This window comes from Bolinopsis microptera, chromosome 1, assembly GCF_026151205.1.
Source record: "Bolinopsis microptera isolate Bmic1 chromosome 1, MBARI_Bmic_1.0, whole genome shotgun sequence".
NCBI classification, from domain to species: Eukaryota; Metazoa; Ctenophora; class Tentaculata; order Lobata; family Bolinopsidae; genus Bolinopsis; species Bolinopsis microptera.
The window spans coordinates 13,557,523-13,574,906 of NC_087072.1; the positions used below are offsets into that span (position 1 = coordinate 13,557,523).

Sequence of the window (17,384 nt, forward strand, 5' to 3'; positions counted from 1 at the left end):
TGAAATTGTTGGAGTCGCCTGTGAGTCCTGAGGACCAATCGTCGAACTACTTGATGCTTGTCTCTTTCTGCTTAAACAACCGCTGGTGCAGAGACTTAGAGTTACGTATCAAGGTTGACTTTGTGATAATTCTGTATTCTTGTCCTACATCTTCATCTAGAATACCGGGACTCCGAGTAGAACTTTACCAGTGATACGGAGTGAAGGTTCTTTCTCTTGGCATATCGTGTAGGTACGTAGCCTATCGATATACTATCTCTTCTAGCTTGCTGTCAATAAACTAAATAATCACTTTTGCTTGAGCGAGCATTCTGTCTCTTTTACACAGAAACTCAGTTACAATCTTAAATGGTGCGAGGGTCTTATTAATGTCTTTAGCTAACTCAGTCTCTTCTACTATACATCCAGTTTTCGATTGCCTAGCTCCAAGTCATCTAAAATTTCATGCACTGCATCAGTTATCCTGCCATATCTCTCCAACATACTGCACAGCGAGCTCCAATGGGTTTAGTAGTCTTGTTGTAGTCTGAGTTCCTTTTCGTGCTTCAACAAACAACAATAACTAGGTCTGACCATACAACCTCTGGCAGTATCGAGATAGCCTGACCACTGTCCGCGGACAACTGTCCGCGGACAACTGTCCGCGGACAGTTGTCCGCAGACAGTTGTCCGCAGACAGTTGTCCGCAGACACCTGTCTGCCAGATCATATTACTGTATAATAACAGAATAGTTGATTGGTTAATACTTTCAACACTACTATATAACAAATAATTTGAGGACCCCCAGTGGGAACTAATGCCTCGGTAAATGTAACGACCATTACAGGTTGTATGTCAGTGTAAATTGTTGTTGCACGATAAAGTTATCTTAAAGACATCCTAAGGACTATCAGACATCGGTTTTTAAAGCAGTTTACTCCCATCTATCACCTAAAGATTATCAGACATCACTTATCCTTATCCTCCGGAGTGCTACAAAGGTACTGTAATCATTAACTAAATTTCGAACAGTAGCATCTTTTTGTGATAAACTATGTCTAGAATACCAGTTGGCTCAAGACATTACAATCTGAGATATCGAGGGAATTCTGTTAAATTCCCCAGCAACGGCTCTTGTCCTACTGATAAATGTAGCTATTATGTGTGAGATAGATTGTAAAGTACCTATAGCTCCTAAATTTGAGAAGGTTGAAATTAGAAATCATTGTAAACGTAATGTTAAACAATTCTTAGACTATCTAGATACCTGTTCTGATTACAGTCCACTATTGGAAAGTACAGATGTTGAAGCTATCACTGCTGGCCTTTGTCATCATATTGAACAGGCATATGCAACCTTCTTCCCTTGCAAGACCATAGAAAGGCATGAAAAGTTCATACATAAACCTTCTACTGAACTTTTAAATGCCATTAATCATACACATTTTCTTCTAAAGAAATTCCGTAAAAAGAAGGATAAGAGAGACAATGGAAATTGCAATGAATGTGGTACATGTAGCAAATGTATAAAGTGTAATGAGGCCTGGGATTGCTACAAGATTCAGAGAAATATTAGAAATAAATTAGCTAAAACCTGCAAAAAGGCTAATGTAATCGATGATCTACAAGTTAAAAGTGCCAAGAATGATCTTAAAGGGATATGGAAAACTATCAAACTGGCATCAAATATGACCCCTGGTACAACTAATTGTCAAACTATCAATGAGAATGATCCTGAGCTATTTAACTTTCATTTTGCAAATGTTGGATCAAGATTACAAAATCAGGCCCCCAATATTGAAAGAGTTAGTTTTACTGATTTTTTACCTCCTAGAACTTCTAATATCTCATTTGATAGATTCCAAGAAATAAATGAAACTGATATCCTAATGTATGTCGAAACGCTCAAGAATGACAAGGCCTCATATGACAATGTGCCTCTATTTTTACTTAAGCAAGCTGTACCACACATAGTTGAGCCACTGACCCACATTGTCAATCTGAGCCTTAATACAGGTGTTGTACCAACCCTTTGTAAAAAAGCTAGAGTAACTCCCATCCATAAGGCAGGAATGAAAGATGATCCTAATAATTACAGGCCAATATCCATCCTTCCACTTGTAGGAAAACTTATAGAATACTTTGTCGGCAAGCAACTCACTGATTACATGGAAGAGAACAAACTTTTCATCCGGCATCAATATGGCTTTCGGAAAAATCACTCCACAACTTATCTGATGTACGATCTGATGGACGAAATATATATGAGTAAATCTAAGTCTTATAAACCAGGAATCATCTTTCTTGATCTTAAGAAGGCCTTTGACACAGTGAATCATGAAATATTGCTTCAAAAATTGGCATATTATGGAATTGGTGGCATTGCTTTAACCTGGTTTAAGAACTTCTTATCTTGTAGATATCAATGCACAAGGATTAATGGCAAACTAAGCTCATTTTTAGAAGTTCTGAGTGGTGTACCACAAGGAAGCATCATTGGGCCTATATTATTTAGTATCTTCATAAATGACATCATTTATGCCTGTAACCTATCTAAGCCCTTTCTATTTGCAGATGATGGTGCACTATTCTTTGATCAAACCTGCAGAAGCACATTTATAAACATGAAAATAGAACTTATGACAATCTTTAAATGGCTCAGTGTTAATAAATTATCACTCAATGAAAAGAAGACTGAATTCCTATTGTTTGATTCTGTTGACCAACATGATGAAATAACCATTGATTGTAATGAGGTAACTTTCACAATCAAGGAGTGCAAAGAGACAAAATATCTTGGCCTCATTCTAGATAGTAAATTAAACTTCAAAAGCCATGTAGATTATATTATTAGGAAGGTCATGAAGAGAATTGGTGCCATGTATAGAAGTAAAGCACTGCTACCCATTAAATATAGGAAAATGTTTGCCAATGCACTCATGTTGCCACAATTCGATTATTTAGACACGATCTATTGTAGAGCTGGCAAGACAAAACTTGCTGAACTTGACACTCTGTACAAAAAGGTAGCCAAAATAGCTCTTAACGTTCCACAAACAGTGAGCAGCCTTAATGTTTATAGAGACATGAAATGGTTACCACTCCATCTTAGACGACAACTCCATCTGTCAAATTATATGTTTAGAATCATCCATGCCCATATCCAAAAAATTTTTAATTTCCTACATTCTCAATTTTTCGTTTTCTGTGGCCCGCATGAAAAGTCTTTGTATTCGCGCGGTTCAAAGATTTTTCATGGCGGATTCCAGATTCTCAATTTTACTTTTTTAGGGCCTGGAATGCTTTTTAATAGATAATCCTAGGTTACGTTTGGGGGCGAAGCCCCCGAAAATTTTGGAAATTTAAACTAGATTTGGCCTACTGGAACGAATCTGACGATGGAGAACGATTTTAGCATACTATTTTCTGATTTCAATTTTTATTGGGATAAATTGTCTGGATTCTAGAATCCCTAAACACTTGGCTTAACTAAAGCACGAAATAGGAGTCAGCGTAAAGTATCAAGAGTTTATAATTTTGGCAAAAATGTTTTCTCATCTACTACCATCACTTTCTGCTTTCAAGCTATAAACTAATACAGGGTTAAGGGAATTTGGAGAAGGAAGCAAGTATGAGACCAAATATTCAAGAAACAAGGAATTTAAATTTTCCAAAAATATAATAATGACTATTAGTATTTACTATTTAAATAAGATAGGAAACGCAACAAAGAATGCTTATGCATTATGCATGTTTAGACGTATTACATCAACTCATAATACTATATAATGTTCTTTGAACTCCTGACATAAAGTTATTACAATTGCATTGATGACCGTTCACAACATTACATGATTGATAATGCTATTATCAAAACTTGAATGGTAGTCTATATTGGGATTTGCAGAAGTTTTCTATAGCCGCCCCCATCGCATCCCCCATGGGTGGTTTTTAGAAAAGAGTGGTTTCTTGCCATTCTCGTAGCAACCTGTTGAACAAGCTTTTCACCCTCAGCAGAACATGGTGATGGGGCCATCAGCCTAATCTGGAGCTCTTTTTGCACTCTTCTGTCATCACTATCTGTATTCTTATAACGTAAGTGTAATGCATCTATCAAAGATCCCTGACTCTCTGCAATGGCCTCACTTGTGGCGATAGTCAGGATCTTTAACTCTTTAAGAATCCATGAAACTGTTCTCTGTGGAAAATCATTATAATGTTTGATCAATAGCACCCGGAGGATATGTTGAAAGTTGGAGGACTTGATTTGTGTCACAATCTTGTTTGTAACTTCGCACAGTTTTTCAACAGTATACACCACAGATTTGACTGGGCATTCGAACATGGCACCCAAGTGTTCAGGATTGTACGTACAGCTATGTGTATGGGGGAAACCTGTGAAAGCAGCGTGTTCATGAGCCCAGCATATGACTGCAAGTGGTCGTTTTTTGTCATATAATCTACTCGCTTGCAAAAACCCGTCAATATTGCTGAGACAAAAAGTTTGAATCTTTTAAAAATATTTTCCTGGACAAGCGGCGTATAGTGAGCCCACAGAGTGTTTCGGCCAACTGATGGTACACCCATGAACTCTCCTGATTCTAGGTCTTTTTTAGCATCTCTAAATAGTTTAAATCCTTTTCAAGACAGTTTAGAAGATTTTGTAACTCATCTCTGAACATTGAGATCTCGTTAAACATGTCATTTATGATACTATCGTTCTCTTGGAATTTCGACGAAATGGCAGAAAGACGCCGACTCGTGCAAGCCAAAAATTTATCGGCTCGAGTACAAACTTCTTTGCATATACCGCATTGGACCTCGGATTTTGACTTGAACTTTGGACGATTCATGATTAATAGGAAGTTCAACAACCCAATGTAAGCAACAAAAGCAAGCGGGCAGAGCGACTAATTAAAAAACTAGAAAAAGTCCAATTCTCACGCCTATTCTAGCATCATCGTACAGATTAGTTAAATGCCCTGTTTTTCTGATATTTTCTCATGCCACACGAATTTGGGCTGTGTGTGTGCAGTGTGATACACACATTGAAGACGTGATGTGTATATGCTACTGCTTGCCAATACAGATATCGGGTGACACTGTATAGACATATCCGGTTTCATAGACTAGATAAGTAGATAGTAAAATGTTAATAAAGTAATAATGACAACTATTTATGTCGTGTACGCGAAAATGCCCCAATAATTAGCATCTGGTTAGTGGCTACTTGATGCACAGATTTTGTAGCTAATAGCAACAAACTTTGGTCTGTGAAACGAAATTGATAGACTGGATCAGTGGATCCCTGACTGAGGACATTTAAATAAAGGTCCAGAAACTTTTAGTCTGCTCTTTCACTTAAATTCCTACTGAAATATTATCGAAAATTCTCAGAGTTGGCTCTCGAATTTCCTACTTTTTGTCAAAAATTTCCTACTTTTAAAAATTTCCTACATTCTTAGAATGCGAGAATGCGGGTTTTTGGATATGGGCATCCATGACAATTGTCCTACAAACTTTATGAACAAATTTAGTTACATATCAGGAGGTAGTAGGAGCGGCGAAAGCTGCAACCTTTATGTCAATAGATCAACATCACATAAAAACTTTCAATACTTGGGGGCAAAATGTTGGAATAATGTTCGAACAGATCTACGAAATCTGCCCGATGTTAAAAGCTTTAGTGATTCGTATAAGAAACAGCTACTCTCATCTATAACAACAGACCCTAATTATACCGTCGACAATTCATATGACAAATTTTACACTGCAATCATAGTCGACGATAACTAAGTAACTTCTAATTCTTTTAAATCTGAGGCATATATAATTGATGTATCGAAAAGATATTCCCTTTTTTACCACCTTACCATTCTGATTGATTTTTCACATGACTGACATGTTTTAACTGGAGAAGGGGTTCCCACAGTGGTAGTTTTATAAACCACTTTTAATTTATTGACCTATTATACTTAGTGGTAGTTTTATAGACCACATTTAATTTATTAACTTATCATACTTAGTATTTATTTTTGGTGACTGTATCACCCAGTTTTAACATTTGATAATTGTACAGTTTATTGACGACACATTGACTGAATGTTATTTTATATTCTAATTTATATTCTAGATATTTTATTTATTTTACAACAGACGACAACTTCCTGTTTTTTCTTCTATATTAGTTACTCATATCTCTTGTACAGACTTTTTTACAAGGACATTGACAAATGATACTCACATTAGGCATTCATTATTGCATCTAAATTATTTCACTTGCATTAGGCTTAGAAATTTATTCTCTGGTCAACAGATTTCAAATGTTTAATTAATTTGTAGTATGACAGTAAGGTATATATTAAGAAGTTATTTAATTTTGCTTGGGCTATTATATTGACTAGGTATTGAGGTTTAATGATGATATGGAATTTGAATTCTATATAAATTTACACTATGTGGTTGGGGCATTTTGCATAGTAAATATGGTTACTACTCATATATATCATATTATTTGATTGGTATTCGATTTCTGATTATTTCTTAGGAATATGATTATTATATCTCAATTTGGCTTTAGGTAGGGTGCCCCGCTAAAAGAACTGGATTCTTCCAGGAAGCATCCCGTGCACAGACCTTGGTCTACATATATATTAAATTATTAACCATTCATTCTGTATGTGCACGAAAATTTATTTCAATCAAAAGTTGATTGGTTACCAGATCATATGAATGGTATGTATGGTATGTCCTGGGTGTAATGCATCTATGTCCCTGGTTCCCTGCTCGTCCTCGAAGTCTCCAGATGGACTGATATGACGCTGCTCCCCCTGCAAGAAGTACAAGAATATCAGAACAGACAGCATCCTCTCTGGACAGAAGCTCGCTCTCAAGACCTTCATACAACTGCTGTTCTGTTTGAGTATTATAGAAGGATTAGCTGGCATTGCGGTATCACAGATGACTGGACTTTCTGAAAACGCGGTGTCTGACTGGAAGATATTCATCCACACTCGAATCGCTGATTGGCTGCTTGCAAACCCTTGTCCTCTTGGTGGTCCTGGAGTAATTGTCGAATTAGACGAAGCTAAGTTCGGAAAGAGAAAATACAACAAAGGTGGATACAGAGAGGGTATGTGGGTACTTGGTGGAGTTGACCGAAACACAGGACAATGCTTCCTCCTCCCTTGTCCGGAGGAGGAACGTGGAGCAACTACTCTCCTCCCTCTCATCCGGCGGTGGATTCTTCCTGGGTCTATCATCTACACAGACGAGTGGGGAGCTTACAACACGCTAACAGCGGAGAGGTACACGCATGGTACAGTCAACCACACATACATGTTCAGGGATCCCTTAATCGTTTAATAAGCCTTGACACCACCGCTGATTGAAATTCGCGTGCGATGATGTGAACCCTGCTTGACTCAGGGGATGATGTGAACCCTGCTTGATTCAGGGGATGATGTGAACCCTGCTTGATTCAGGGGATATTCTTATTATGCAGTAAAATGATCTGGTAGACAGGTGTTTGTGAACAGTTGTCTGCGGACAACTGTCCGCGGACAGTTGTCCGCGGACAGTGGTCTGGCTATCTCGATACTGCCCAACCTCTTAAGTTACCTACTAGAAGCGATAACGCAACATTTCAACATTCCAAAAAAAAAATCAACTTTCACTGCCACAAATTCATACACAGTACACACTACACAGCACGTTTTTGAGCTTGTATTTGTTATTCTCTTTCAAAACAGACCATCACACTGTAAATTATGCTAGCACTGGGTTTTAACTTTATAAACAGAGAAATAGATTCGAAAAATATGTTAAATGTTGGCCATTTTGCCCTAATAAAAATGTGTTGATTATCGCGATAATTCTCGAAAATTATCGCGATAACCGATAATGATTTTTGGGAAATTATTGCCGATAATTATCGGCCGATAATATCGGTTGGCAACCCTAACGTGCACGACTCTACAATAAGCAAATTCAGATAAATCATTAATTCATGAGCCTATAGAACACGAGTTCTAGAATATCATTACAATCAAATCGAGAAAAATTTGCAAATTTAGATAAAATAAATTGAGATGTATGAAGGAGAAAAGGAATTGCATTGATTCCCTGTTCATCTAAGGTCAACAGATTAATCAAAATAATCAAATTTAAATAATAATGTCACATTCGACATCGTAAATATTTGTCATGAATTGAACTAAAATGATAGGTACAAAGACCCATTAGTGAGTCAACGACATCACACATAAGAACTCAGATCTGCAGCTTCGTAACTAATTCGTGGACAATTGCTTAAATAACGTTTTACTAAAACGTGGTAGGAAATGTCATATATCCTTTTCTCTAGATTTCCTAAATTATGATATACCTTTCTGTAACCCCATGTTTTCCTTAAGCATGGTTGTTTTATATGACAGACTCTAGGACTCTAGAGACCTGCTAGAGCTTACGATCCTTGGCGGAGCTTTCTTGGTGAGTTACTTTCTCTCCGTCAAGCGTTTCTGGTTTTATACCTTTACTCTTTATAGAAGTATCGTAAGTTATTAGGAGAACAAGTTTTAGGAAAGTTCTTAGAAGCTTGAATCCGCGAAATTTTGAGAAAGACTTTGGATAAGAAAGATTACGGTCTTGAAGGTTTAGTCTTAAAATATATACTTTAAACATCAAGTCGCGCGATATTCTCATCATTATTATCATTGAAGTAGTGCACTGTGAATTATCACAGAACTAGAGTTTCGAGAGTCTGGAAAACAAAGTTCATTTCACAATAGAGTACTATATACTGCATACTGGAAATTGCAAATATCGTATTTCTAACCAGCTCATCTTAATATCATAACACACCTGCTAGTGCTCACAGATTCCATTAATAAAACGCACTCAATTACAAACCATCGCTGTAGTGTACCACATCAAAAAACGATTACAAATTATCAAATTCGAAATTATTTAATTAAGTCAAAAACATTTATACATCAATCACGGGTCCGTATATAGCCGATTTTGCAGATTTAAGTTACAGAAAAACTAGCGGACCTAGCGGCAATATCGGATAGCTAGCGGAAACTAGCGGATGTGTTAATGAAGCTAATACTATTCTCCGCTAGTTTGCGCGTGGCGTCCTCTATACTCCGCTAGCCATCCGCTAGGTATAAATGCTGCATTTTAGTGTATCTCCGTTAGGCGCCCGCTAGCTTCCGATAGCTGACCGCTGGTTTTTCCGTAACTTAAATCAGGCAATACGGACCTGTGCAATATCTAAAGAAAAACGACTACAATATTGTTTTACATTTGTTAGTTGTTCGCGTTCGTTATAATTATAAATATTTGTCGGTGAGTTAAGATAACGCTCCACGATTTTTTTAATTGCTCAAATTGTGAGCACCGCTTATTTAAGAAAAACAAAATGAAGAAAAACAAAATTTTTATTTACCACAAAACAATCAATTCATATCATGTTATTTATAGATGAATTCAAATTTGAAATTCAACCCTTTACAAAGCCCGCCGAGCACACAGCCTCACATTGTTGAGAAATCCTTTTGCCTTTGGTGCGGCTGTAAGCGCAACGCGCAGGGTCTATTCAATTGTTGTTTTACAATGACATGTCACATTTGTTCATTACGAAAGCCAAAATTCCAGGCAGAAGCAGAATAATTTATTAAAAAAATTTGATCTTTTGCGTTGACCATTGTTAATGATTTGGCCCGGCGCGCGCTACTTCGTAGCTCGTGCCATCAAGAAGAAAGCGGCGCGCGCTACTTCGAAGAAATTTAGACGAGTAACATCCGTCAACTTTTGCGCAGTACATGGTACAATGATAATAATTTTATAACTATTATAATTTTCGCGCGGCATGATTATAATTTAAAGCTGCCAGTAAACTAATTATACAAAATTATACAAAACTCAATTGCAAATTCAAAATCATATATTTATATTTATTGTAAACTTTAACAATTTCATTTTTTAAAATTTTGTAAAAAAAACAAATCAAATTTTAAAAAAATACTGATGTAAAGCAATTTAATAAAAGTTACCTGGGGACCTCAGGCTATCATGTTCATTAATAGAGATTTGGCGGAATGACAGGCTGAGCGCCGCCCAGTAAAATAAAAGTTAACTTTATTTCAAAGAGTTAACAAAACCCAAATTTTGATAATTCCAAAATCGATTTGTATTAAATGTTTTAAAATATTGCTGATGGCTGAGCAGCTAAGCTATAAATATTTATTTTAAAAACTTTATAAATGATCAATTGCAATTTTACACTACAGTCAAATATTAATTATAGTATAAAATAAAACATTAATTATTAGCAGGGATTCATAAATAACATTTTTTGTTGAATTGCGCCGCGCACCTTTGCACAATTCTTAAGCGCATAACAGGAATCGAGCGCTATTACAAAATTTTGTTTTTACCTTACCTGAATCGTTGCTATCAAAGTGTTTCAATGTTCGGTCAAATACACCTTTAATTAATTAATTAAAATTGAAATTTAAAAACACCACTATTAAGCGTACACTTTTACTCAGCAGTGTCACTACAACTAGTTTACAAAAATACTTTTAAAACTATATATCAAAAGCAAAATTAAGTTCTATGTATAAATTCGTTCATAAAACCTAGTAACTCAACCTACAAAAAAAAAATCGTGGTTTCTATTTTTTGCATGTTGCCTGTTGGCCGGGTTAATTTTTAGGGAATGGGTTGCCGTATTCTGACAAATGTGTTCAAGCCCCAAAAAAAATTCAATTTCTTTCACCACATCATTGCATTGGTCAATTTCGGCATGTTATCGTTTTCCCAAGAGGAGGTACAGGTGTCTGGGTTCTGACTATTGGTAATTTTTTAATGAAGCTACATAGGTCACAAAGCGGGCGTCAGTCAAAACTCAAAATATCAGACATAAAAGGGCAGCAACATGCTCAAGTGATGGGCGGAAATCCGTTAAGAAATCTCATGTTGGGTTCATCCCCTTCTTATTCCATCCTGTGAATCCTTTGACTGTTGACATTCTTCATGTCATTGAACCATTTCTGTCACTTGTGTACTATGCTCTGCCAATTGCATCAATGATTTAAATAAATGAACCATTTTTCAATTATGTAAGCACCCAATATCAAATGTAATATACTGCTAACGGGAAATTTTCTGTTGAAGTATGCATTACATGCCATCCGAAAGTTTATCCCGAGAGGCTCACATTAGTAAAACATACATCTGTTGCCACACAGTTGAATGTGAGATACATACATTCATTCATAGTTGTTAGATATTGTCAGTTTTGGTGATAACTCCTAGAAATATAGCTTATTTCTCATCATACCCAACTATTGCACCTCAGCTGTTATGGATAGTTATTTGATAAACAAGGTGCCAAAAGAAACGCTTGTGCAGCTGGAAGAGTTCTCAGCTTACCTCAAAGATCATCGAAAAACTAGAACATCATATGCAAGTGTGATCAAGACAATAAATATATTAAAGGTAAGCTTTAATCATACTACACCGTTAGTTGTTACTATAACTTACCTATGCAGTCTTCAATTAACTTTTTATTCTATTTTGTAATGGAAAAGATGGACCTTAATTTTTTAATTTCAGGAGTTGATATGTGCAAGTGACTGGGTAACAGCTGGCGAGCTTATCAAGATAATTAAAACATACTCAAAGTATCTGCCACTAATACTGAGTAATGAAACTGTCGTAAGTAATGTTATCAGAAGAGTTCTGAAGATAATAAGGGAAGAGAATGAAGGGCCAGATGCAGCAAGCTTTGCAGAGGGACTAGCCATATTTTTCAGATCAGATTCCCAATCATCAACCATTGGAAGGTAAGTTTGCTCTTTTTTGCAAGCATGCTTTTATCAACTGTTTTCCATGAACCAATCACAGCTCAGTCAAATATTGTAGTTCTATGTACTTCTCAAACAGTTTTCATTGAATGATCTAAATCATTACATGTATTCTCTTCAGAAAAGACCTGCAAGACAATATCCTGAACAGTATTGTAGAGTTGCTTGCTGAGCAAGAAAACAGCAAATCTAACATCATCACCATGGCTCTTGAGCATATCCACGCTAATGAGGTATTACTCTATTCTTTTTTAATTGAGAAATGTCACTATATTTCATTAAACCTTCCCAGGCTACAGTTCAAAATATTTTCTTAATTTTGGTATGGTTGCACTCTCGATGAAATAAATAATCTCAGTAATTATGACTGATTTGTAACTTTTTTCCTCAGCTCATCTTAACTTATGGGCACTCAAACACAGTAAGGGAGTTCCTCCTTCATGGACGGAAGAAGAGGAACTTCAGAGTTGTGGTATGTGAATCAGGGCCCTCGCTAAAAGGACACCAAATGGCAAAGGAGTTGAGCGATGGTGGTATTGAGACAACTCTTATTGCTGACAGTGCTGCATTCGCTATCATTCATGCTGTTAATAAGGTGAGTTTGTTTTATCTACAGGGTGGGCCAAAAGTCAGTGTGCAAACGTTGGCCTTAATAGCTCAGTCACTGAGTGCCCAATTGAAATAATTTGTTCTGGTATGAGTTACTACCACCACTGGTTCGAGAAATTTGTCAAATCGAAACATATTTGTGTTCATTTTTTTGAAAAGAAGGTTCATTTTCGCATTTATTTGATAGTTTGGATAGTCGGATCGAGCCAAATTTTATTGAATTGTGTTTGGCCATTTAAATTACGTTTGCCCTGAAAAAAATGAGAGTTCTAGCTTCTCAGATGACCGAGATATGAACCTTAACGAGGTTATTCATTACGTGTGATCAGGTGATTGGTTTACCTAATCACGTGATTAGGTGACCCCGTTAACTACCCCGTTAAACATTATGGGAATTGTGAAGGCTGCCCAATTAAGGTGTCGTGTCGCGGTGTCACATAATCACCCAGTCAATTTTGTTAACGAGATACAGAAAATGCTTGATAACCTCGTCATTTCTAATCCGTTTTACCTCATATTTTCAGATCATTTGCAACATTTAATAATCTACCGTCTCTGAAAAAATTAGACATCTAGCATGTTCGGGGAGAACAATATAAGTGTTTTAATATTGAATGGGCGTGGTCTGAAATATTCGAATTTTCAAATTTTGGTGACGGAATCCTCGAACCAGTAGGTACAGTAAACCATCTGCAAAGCAACAACCCTCAAATATAAAACACGGCGGAGGTATAAGACCCAACGTTTGCACACTGACTTTTGGCCCACCCTGTATGATTACTGCATCACATCGATTAAGTCACCTTGCCATACTGATAAAGTTACCACATTGTTTCATGTAAGTAAGTTGTTTGTTTAACTTACCACTTTCTTACCACCACCAGGTGATAATTGGTACCCACACTATAATGGCTGACGGAGCTCTGAGAGCACCGAACGGAGCACACCAGCTAACACTTGCAGCAGAACACTTCTCTGTGCCAGTCATAGTTTGTGCTGCACTTTACAAACTCTCTCCTACTCATCTCTGCTCCTATGATCAGGATGCTTTCAACAAGATCATAGGTCCTGAGAACATGCTGAATTTCAGTAATACCAAGCTTCATTCAAAAGTAAGTTAACCTTTTTCACAAAATGTTGTTTTTTAGCGTAAAGAATTTAGCAGTTCTCTTTGTACAAATATCTCATGATTATCCTAACTATAGGATGGTTATCGTGGTTGGATTAGGAGGTGGCACTAACTCTGGGAAAACTACAATTTGTAAGAAACTAGTGGAAAATATCCCCAAATGTTTCGTCTTCAACCAAGACAAATACTTCAAAACACTAGAGGAGGCAAAACTTGTGTTCCCTGATTCTGAGGTGAATTGGGAAACATGTCCCGCACTGAAAATGGATGATCTTGTAGCTGATGTTAAAGAAGAAATGAAGAAAGATCACAACGTGATAGTTGTTGAAGGGCATCTCGCCCTTAATTTTGCTCCTCTGATAGAACTGTATGACGCGACTATCTTCATCACCTTATCACATGAACTTGCACTCAAAAGGCGGCTAACTCGTTGTTACGATCCACCAGATGGTCCGGGATATTTTGAGAATGTTGTGTGGCCTGCATATTTTCTGATATTGGAAGAAGTGAAGGGAAATGAAAAGTTGAAACCTAATTTCTTTGATGCAGCAGATCCTGATGTTTGTTATGAAGGTGTAGAGGAGGTTGTAAAGGAATGTCTCTCTCAGAAGTGATGTGTTGTTTTTTGCATATTTAGATTATAGTTGTAACTTTTATAACGTGATATTTTTTTATTTTATGTGTATGTGATGATATTTTTAACATAACTTTTATCCAAAATTTATTTTGATGATGGGGATATTATTTCAACTTTCGAACATCGAGCATTAATATATACATTATACATACGCTTATAAACGTATGTATAATGTATATATTAATGTATTATATATACAAGTTTCTTTGAACTAATTGTAATTTCATGATTTGCATATAATATTTCAATTCTTTTTTAGCTCTCCGAAGAATAATTTCATTCATAAAATGATCCACAAACTATTAAAATTATAGATGATTGTTATCAATAAAACTTTATTTCGTGTTACACTGTCGTGTTTCATTTTTGATAATTGTCAAAAGGGACTGACCTCACTCGCCAATTCACGATTTTTTATAATTTATGATTTTGAACATTTAAATGGTAAAAGATTTCAAAAAAACTCTCAAACCCAAAAATTTGTAATTTACTAATTTATTTGATTGATTAAGAAAATTTCATGATATTACCTTTTGGCTTTTATCTTGCGAAATGGTCAATGAAATTTTAAGTTTAATAAGTTATTATAATTTCAGGTGTTGGTATCGAATCCTGAGTTTGACTACGTCCCAAGTGATATGATAGAACTGTTTATAACTAACACTGGAGGACATGCTCCCTCGTATCTTTACAGAATCGTATCAGGTAATTTCACCTAGTCTATCTGTCAACTGATATATTATCTTGTATCTCCATAATAAATGCTTTAATAGTGATTCTTTAGTTGAACAAAATTGCAGACTCACTAAACTCATCATTTGTGATTTGTATATTTTAAAATAACTGAATTTATTATCCCCCTCCTCTCAGAGCTGTATCACCCGCATGATAACGATCTGGACAACATGTGTGTAGAGGAATCTGATGACGAACACTGACCAACGTGACCAAATCACGTGACCAACGTGACCAGATCTTCAGTTCAACCTTATCTGTCATCTGATGTTTAGGAAGTATAGGAGACTCACCACAAATGGAAGAGCAGATTGTGTGTCACTTTTCTTGCTGTGCAAGAGCTGGACTCTAGGCTGGGGTTTAGGACTCAACATTTCTGAATTTATCTGAATTTGAATTAATATATTTGTTTTTAACGACAATGGTATTCCATCTCTAATCTTGATAATTAGCATGGCAGGGCTAACTTTAAAATTTAATAATAATTATATAACAACCTACTCATTTTCGTTACCAAGCCATACTAAGATTGATTTCTGTTCATTATTGTTAAATAAAAATTTGAAAATCAAATCGTCATGTAGTGTTCAATCTAAACTGAAAAACGAAACATTTAAAAAGGTTAGGATGGCAGTAGAAGGAAGAACCGTAGCACTTCCAGTGCGAAAAGTTATAATCCACCCCGTGGTTTTGTTTAACATTGTAGATAACTACGAGAGAAGGAATGACAACAATAAGCGTGTCATCGGTACACTCATGGGAAGGTTTGTAGTTTTCCGTGTTTTGCAACTGACGTTTTTATCATTTTGATATGATGGAGTTTTCTTTAAATGTGGCAAAATTTTGGTAATATTGAATGTTACTTGGAAGTTAATCGAGCATAAAATAATCTTTAAAATTACAGTTTTTAAAATTAAAACTTATCAGGTACGACAAAGGAACCGTGCACGTGACTGAGTCGTTTGCTGTTCCCCATCAGGAGACTGAAGAAGAGGTGTCCATGGACATGGAGTACGCTATGAGAATTGGAGAACTCCAGAAAAAGGTTCGGCTTTCTCAGATCTCAGAACTTTCTATAAAACGGATAAGTTGATTTGTGATATAAGCCACTTGAAATCTATCATTCACTTGCTCTGATACAATACCGGGAACGATGCCTCATTACCCGACCCTCTATCACCCTCTCTCACCAGGTAAACACGACGATGTACACAGTAGGGTGGTACAGCAGTGGAATAATAATCAACGAGTACAGTTCCCTGATACACGCCTTCTACAAGTGTCAATGTCCCACCCCAGTCCATCTTACTGTAGACACGCAGCTCAAAGAGCAGAAGATGAAGATCAACACTCACATTACGTCTCAATTAGGAGCTAAGAACGGAACTGAGGGTTGTATTTTCACTCCTGTTCCTCATGTCATTACTGGAGCTGAGGCTGATCAGGTAAAATTAGGCTAACTTTTCAATGTAAATTTTCAGGTTAAACTTTCAATCTATCACTGGCATGAAGAATGCTCTTTCAATAAATATATTTCATCTATCAGTGACCTACCAAATTTTTGCAGGTAAGTTTGAAGTTTTTCCAAGGACTACGAGGAACCAGAAAGACTCCAAATTTCAACGATCAAGAACAGATAATAAATTCTTGTGACGACATGATATCGCAGATTAACATTGTCATGGGACACGTCAAAAAGGTGAGTAAAATAAGGTTAAATTATGATATTTAGATCAGTTATTTGTTTAGAAGCAAGTAAAACTTGACAGATTATATCTCATTATGAGACCATGATTACTAAAAACATGACGTGACTTTTAACAAACTGTATTGTACAGGTGATAGCTGGAGAGGTACCCAGTGATAAGGAGTTAGGAAGACAGCTGATGGAGGTTGTACAATCTATACCTAACCTTGATGGAGATACTATCACTAACATGCTCAACTCTCATATGCAGGTATATTATACAATGATGATATTTATCGTTATATTACATCACGCAAATAATCAGTAAACTGGGTTTTTAACTATCGAAACCTCTTTATTTTTAAAGTCATCTGATGACATGGACAGCATGACAGTTTGTGATAAATTGAGAATTAACCAAGAGTTTGAATCGAATTAACGTCATCATCTCCAGGATCTTCTCGCTGTGGAATACTTGACATATTTAACGAGACAGCAGTTGGCTATCAGCGCCAGAATTAACCAGATTCTATAGAGATCACATTAAAGCTGTTTTTAAAGGAGAATAATCTTGAATTTATTGTGCGGTAGAGTTTCTTATTTTTGACGTCCAGTTTTGGTTCACTCAAGCTTGTAACGGTAGATTCAGGATTGTCAATATTTGGAATTGTTTTATTTATTGATCAATGGGTTTCTGTGTTTCATTCCTAGTTGAGAGTAGAGCTAAAGTA

At 36.2% G+C, this 17,384-nt stretch overlaps 2 protein-coding genes across 2 annotated transcripts; both read left to right on the forward strand.

The window, feature by feature from the left end:
- The first annotated feature begins 750 nt into the window (after positions 1 to 750).
- LOC134819531 (eukaryotic translation initiation factor 3 subunit F-1-like) lies at positions 751 to 17,344 on the forward strand. Its single transcript, XM_063829521.1, has 7 exons — positions 751 to 777; positions 15,586 to 15,730; positions 15,894 to 16,011; positions 16,160 to 16,411; positions 16,534 to 16,665; positions 16,805 to 16,924; positions 17,108 to 17,344. Exons 2-7 carry the CDS (start codon positions 15,594 to 15,596, stop codon positions 17,186 to 17,188), a joined length of 840 nt encoding a protein of 279 aa, XP_063685591.1. The 5' UTR covers positions 751 to 777; positions 15,586 to 15,593; the 3' UTR covers positions 17,189 to 17,344.
- LOC134816829 (translation initiation factor eIF2B subunit beta-like) lies at positions 6,941 to 15,244 on the forward strand. The gene is made up of 8 exons (XM_063825858.1): positions 6,941 to 7,298; positions 11,349 to 11,488; positions 11,606 to 11,835; positions 11,978 to 12,089; positions 12,248 to 12,451; positions 13,350 to 13,577; positions 14,828 to 14,936; positions 15,102 to 15,244. Exons 1-8 carry the CDS (start codon positions 6,941 to 6,943, stop codon positions 15,167 to 15,169), a joined length of 1,449 nt encoding a protein of 482 aa, XP_063681928.1. The 3' UTR covers positions 15,170 to 15,244.
- Positions 17,345 to 17,384: the final 40 nt, after the last annotated feature.

What these genes read in the sequence shown, in the direction of transcription:
- LOC134816829 (XM_063825858.1), top strand. Translation starts at nt 6,941, where the DNA reads ATGACTGGACTTTCTGAAAACGCGGTGTCTGACTGGAAGATATTCATC. An exon ending in AGCGGAGAGGTACACGCATG is followed by an intron (nt 7,299 to 11,348) that starts GTACAGTCAACC and finishes ATTGCACCTCAG; the next exon opens with CTGTTATGGATAGTTATTTG. An exon ending in TCTTTACAGAATCGTATCAG is followed by an intron (nt 14,937 to 15,101) that starts GTAATTTCACCT and finishes CCCTCCTCTCAG; the next exon opens with AGCTGTATCACCCGCATGAT.
- LOC134819531 (XM_063829521.1), top strand. Translation starts at nt 15,594, where the DNA reads ATGGCAGTAGAAGGAAGAACCGTAGCACTTCCAGTGCGAAAAGTTATA. An exon ending in TTGGAGAACTCCAGAAAAAG is followed by an intron (nt 16,012 to 16,159) that starts GTTCGGCTTTCT and finishes CTCTCTCACCAG; the next exon opens with GTAAACACGACGATGTACAC. An exon ending in TGCTCAACTCTCATATGCAG is followed by an intron (nt 16,925 to 17,107) that starts GTATATTATACA and finishes CATCATCTCCAG; the next exon opens with GATCTTCTCGCTGTGGAATA.